General features: G+C 38.3%; 1 protein-coding gene across 1 annotated transcript; it reads left to right on the top strand.

Annotated features, from left to right (window-relative positions):
* The first annotated feature begins 4,566 nt into the window (after positions 1–4,566).
* On the top strand, positions 4,567–5,526 carry LOC118581631 (olfactory receptor 51H1-like). Its single transcript, XM_036184003.1, has one exon. It carries the CDS (start codon positions 4,567–4,569, stop codon positions 5,524–5,526), a length of 960 nt encoding a protein of 319 aa, XP_036039896.1.

Here is a 5,526-nt window from a genome sequence, read left to right on the forward strand (position 1 = left end):
TATGAAGATCCATGTGTACAAAACACTAAACTATGAATAAATTCAGTAAGTAATATTATAGTAATAAATATTATTTATTATGATTGGTGTTGATGTATTACTCTTGTTATTGTTATGTGAAGGGATAATTGGATATTATAGAATTCATTCTCTCTTGATTGATGGAAGCATTGATTAATGACTTCCCAAATCTCCTCTTGCTTGCTTTTGTAAAGGTCATGACTTATGACAAGATTTCCTACATGGATATTGGTGACTGGAAAATGAAGATGAAATATGAGAAAAAAATGTGAAAGTCATTAGAACCTTGGAATTTTTTTCAAGTGGAATAATAATGAAGGTGTTTTTCTTTGAGTTTTTATTTTTTTAATTTGGATGCATTTTGAGAAAAATGAAAGTGAATACCATTTGTTCACTGCATGGAAACTGTGAGATGTCTACACTGGCCATGAAAACATGTCATAGGGCAATAACCCGTTTCTGGAACTCCCCCATCTACTTTCTAAGTAGTGCTCTCAGCATTATCTCATTTTTCAGACCTAAGTGGGATAGTTTAGTTGCCCTAGAGAGATCTCTGTTTTGGAAGCCCAGGGGATCTTCAAAACTCTCCATGACACAATAAAGGGGAGATTGCTGGAGTAGATCAGTACATAAAAGTCCTAATAGTGTCATGGCAATGACTTTGCTAGGTGAACCTTCACTGTGTGTTTAATATTTTTACCTCATTTGGGGCCACTCAACAGTCAGGTAAGTGTGAGAGAAAAACAAGAAGGTAAAGATGGCCATACAAAGAAGATTAAAGAAGCATTTTGGAGTGTCTCCTTTATCTCTCTTAGCTTTGAATTCTCAATGGAAGCTACCTACAGCTTGTGTGTTGGTCTCTTTCCTATTTACATCTACTTGTTCTCATTTTCACTCATGTCTCCTTTAAGGGAAAGGTATGAAACTGAACTCCTGTCATCTAGTGATGAACCTGGGGGATAAAGACCATCTTCCATAGTGAACACACTGACTTTGAAGCAATGGATTTCAGCCACTGAGTTAATGTTGGCAGAAGATGATTGTCACTTATGGGTTATGGTGTGCTTACTTCTATATTTGGGATCACACTTGGGAATTTCTATTCTTGTGGTGGGCATTCATGGCTTTCTCAAGTGAGGGTGGCTAAAATTTAATCTATGCATAAGGTTTTTATTTATTATTTCTTCAGTCTTGTCTGCCCTTTGCACATCTGGAAATAATGAAGGGTAAATTTCTTCTTTTAATTCTATTCCTAGCTGTAGTATATTTTCTATCAATATACTAGGATCCCAGAAGTTACCTACTGTCTTACAGAAAATTAAAGTTCATTTCATTTCTTTATGGCTGCTTTTTCATAAAGAATTCCATCTGCTTCTTCAACCTAGGCATGCAGTTGAAGCTGTAAGACTAGAAGGAAGCTAAAGTGCAGACATGTTTACATGGCCTGGTGCTTCTTCCACAGAAGGAAGGCAGTACAGAAGGCAGAAGGCCAGGGCTCTATGAAACCACCAATGGCATAGCTTTTGGTTCAAGAGCACAATCCTCAGAGAATAGAGATGGCTTACATCTGTTTTCTAAATCTTAGGTAATTTACACAAACAGCAAGACTTGTCAAAAAAGGATCTCTGACAAGAGCTGCAGTGACTTTGTCTTTTCTGAGATGGCAATCCCCCTGGCACTTAGCTATAATTCTCAACAAAGCTATGCACTTCCTTACCTCTTATTAACTTGGAACTTTTGCTCCTAAAATGAATGAAATATGAATGAATAATATCAAAAAAGGATAATTCCCTAGGCTTCAGGGATCTGTTAATTTATGATTAAGAGCATCATTTCCTAATATCTGCTGCTGCTGTTTTCTCCCCTCTCCTTTTTATTCCCACCCTTCTTACTCCTCTTTTATTTCCTCACCTGTTAAATTTTCTTTATTCATCACTCTGTATTACAGGTATTTTGTTTCTAGGCCCTCTGGATATGGGAGACACTGGTTTAGCTTGAACTGTTTGGGGGCCCCAGGAAGGGGGATCGGGATCCATCCCTGGTGCTAGGTTTTTGGAGCCCAGTGCCTAGGGTGTGACACCTTGCAGAGCCTTGGTGCAGTAAGGAGGGGCTCGGACCTGCCTTAGCTGAGTGTGCCAGGCTCTGCTGACTCTGCATGGGAGACTTTGATTGGAAATATGTGGGCATGGGGGGTTTGTTAGTGGGGAAGGCTGGGGGGTTTGGAAAGGGAAGATGGGGGAATCTGTGATTGGTTTTTAAAGTGAATAGAAAATTTCTTAATAAAAATTGATTACACGTGGAAGATGGGTAGCATATGAAAAACCATTTTTTTTGCCTTTAATTATTCCAGCAAGTTTATGGGGCAAGCCTGACAGATACTCTCTTCATAGCAAAGTTAGGTGGGGTAGTGGGTTTCTGACAAAGGAAGTGCAAGAGAACAAGCTCCAGCTGGCCTAGAGAGCAAGCAAAAGAAAGCTTGCTCAGGAAGTAATCGTCTCTCCCCAAGGTGGCTTTGTTCACTTGTTTCATAAAGCAGAGCTCTGTGAGAGTTTTAGCAAATCTGTGACTATAGATCTGTAGGTATTGAACAAACATTCCCTTTGGGATAAAATGGGTAGATAAACTTTAGACTGTACTTCATCTTTTTTTAAAGATGGAAGTGTTTACATATTTAAAATGCCAAGTTAAACTGGAAAAGGGTGGGGGGGAATGACCAGGAATAAAGGAAGAACCTAAAATTGGCATGAAGATAATCAGCAACATAACCGAACAGAGAAGAACATCAACTTTTTAAAGACTTTTAAATATAATTTCCATGGCTGCAGATTTTTAATGTGTGTACAGGTTGAAGACGAAAAGAATTTTGAACTTCAAATCTTTAAATTAAAAAAAAAGAATTTTCATTCTAAAAAAGCACTCAGGTACAATAATTTATTGGAGAGATAGAAAATGTGTATATAAAATGCTAACACAAAAGATGACGTATTTTAATGAAGAGCCAACAGCATTTCATATGAACAATGGAAAGAAATGACCATTGCATAGAATTAGTAAGATATCTCAACTTGTAGTAAGAAATCTTTTAGAGAGAGATTTCTGGGGGAGTTAAAGCATAATTGCAAGCAGTTATTACATATTCTTCTATCATGACAGAGAATCAGCCAGGAATGGATGCACAACCACAGTGTGAGCTGCTTAATAATAGCACAGAAGAGAGTGAAATAGTTTTTAATTACGAGGGATATTAAATAACTATGATTCTTTGTGTTAGGGGAGAATCTATCAACTTCATCTTACACTGACTGAAAAGAACACTACCTCACCTCAAAAACATAATAAACAGAAACAACAGAATTAAAAAACAGGAAAATCTAGCATTAATACTAACAACACATATTTATTCTGAATTATTATGATTCCAAGCCCACATTATCTTTTTTTTCTTCACAGTGATCCCTTTGGGTGTGGTCCACTTCTGGCTGAGAAGCATACCATGACTTTCTCAAGGGGGTCTTTGGAAAAAAATAGATGTTGGTTATGGTAATATAAGCATAAACTACAGATTTCCATTAAGGTGACCATGCCTCTTCCTTAATCAAAGTGTATTACATGATAAATGTGCCTTAAAAATAGAAAAATGTAATATGATATGATCTTTAGGTGAATCTCAATGTATTTTATCTTGACAGTATAAATAGCTTACTCTGGAAAGGATTTTACTATTGCTTCCACAACCTTGACTTACTTTCTTTTTGCTATTATCTTTGCAACTTAGAAGAGAGAAATACTTTCATTTTAATGATAAATGGAGCTGAAGTATTTGGATTCAGGATGATCTGTGCTTACACCCAGACTCAGAAAGACAAAGAAATGTATTTTGAGTAGAAGCATACAAATATGAACTAGGCATTTTAAGAGCCCTGGGTCCAAGAAATGTGACTGGTGGGAGTGGCAATCATTATGACAAATAGGAATTTTGTATTTTATACTAACCTCATTAGAATTGTACTGTATAATTTGCCCTCAGTCAGTCACTAGCTCCAAATTGCCCTAGGTGTGAGTCACATAGACATAACAGGAAGAGCTGGGGTCTAAATATAAGATGTGTGCTTCTCAGCTTCTTAATAATCTTGAATCTAATCAATTAAAAGAAAACTATGTCTTAAGGTTGAAAGATTTTCAAGGAGGTTGTTTTACCTCCTCAGCTGCTGATTTGTCAACATATAGGATATTGATGAGGAAGAAAGGATAGGAAAGGGGAGATTTTTGCTTCTTAGATTTGTAGTACACTGTGTTCTTTAAGCTAACTGTAGCTGATGTGTACCAAGTGTGTCATTTCCCCTGGACCATTATAAATGTCTTCGGCCAGGATCTTCCTTAGAGTGGTAATTTCAGTGATTCCACATACACACTCACGAGGAAATACAATGGCTGTACTACTGGGGAAGGCAGATTGTCACACACTAATAAACCCTACCATTGTCGTTTTAGGAAGACACCAGGATTCCCAAAGATTCCGCTCCATGCCTATATCATATTGACTTCATGGCAGATCATAACCACTCCCAATTCCAGCATCTATACTTTGTTTTAACTGGAATCCCTGGACTTGAGCAGAAGTATTATTGGATGGCATTCCCACTGGGTGCTATATATGTCATTGCACTCTTTGGTAATGGTATTATCATCTCTACAATCAAATCTGAATCATCTCTGCACATTCCTATGTACTACTTTCTGTGTATGTTGGCATTTGCGGATATGGGACTCACCCTTTGTACTCTGCCCTCTATGCTTGGCATATTCTGGTTTAACTATAAATTTATAAGCTTTGATGGTTGTCTTATTCAGATGTACTTCATTCACACATTCTCAGCCATCGAGTCAGGAGTGCTAGTCGCAATGGCCATTGATCGTGTTATAGCGATCTGGAACCCTCTCAGATACGGCACCATTTTAACCAATGGTGTGGTCTGTAAAATAGGGATACTCATCTTGTCAAGAGCAGTCTGTGTAGTCTTCCCTGTACCTTTCCTCATCAAGAGGCTCCCTTTTTATCACTCCAACATCCTTTCCCACTCCTTCTGCCTCCATCAAGATGTGATGCGCCTTGCCTGTGCCAGCACCCGTGTCAACAGTCTCTATGGCCTTATAGCCGTCATTTTCACCAAGGGTTCTGACTCCCTCTCTATCCTCTTCTCCTATGTGTTCATACTCCGCACGGTGATGGCTATTGCATCTGGGGAGGGCCGGCTGAAGGCTCTCAACACTTGTGTTTCACACATCTGTGCTGTACTTATCTTCTATGTGCCATTGATTGGGGTATCAGTCATCCATCGCTTTGGAAAGCACTTGTCACCTCTGACTCATGCCCTTATGGCGAACGCCTACCTTCTTGTCCCCCCTGTGCTAAACCCTATAGTTTATACTGTGAAGACCAAGGAAATACGAAAAAAGATTATTCAGATATTTGTTCGAACCAAAATTACTACTACAGAGGGTTAA

This window comes from Onychomys torridus, chromosome 1, assembly GCF_903995425.1.
Source record: "Onychomys torridus chromosome 1, mOncTor1.1, whole genome shotgun sequence".
In the NCBI taxonomy this organism is placed as follows: domain Eukaryota; kingdom Metazoa; phylum Chordata; class Mammalia; order Rodentia; family Cricetidae; genus Onychomys; species Onychomys torridus.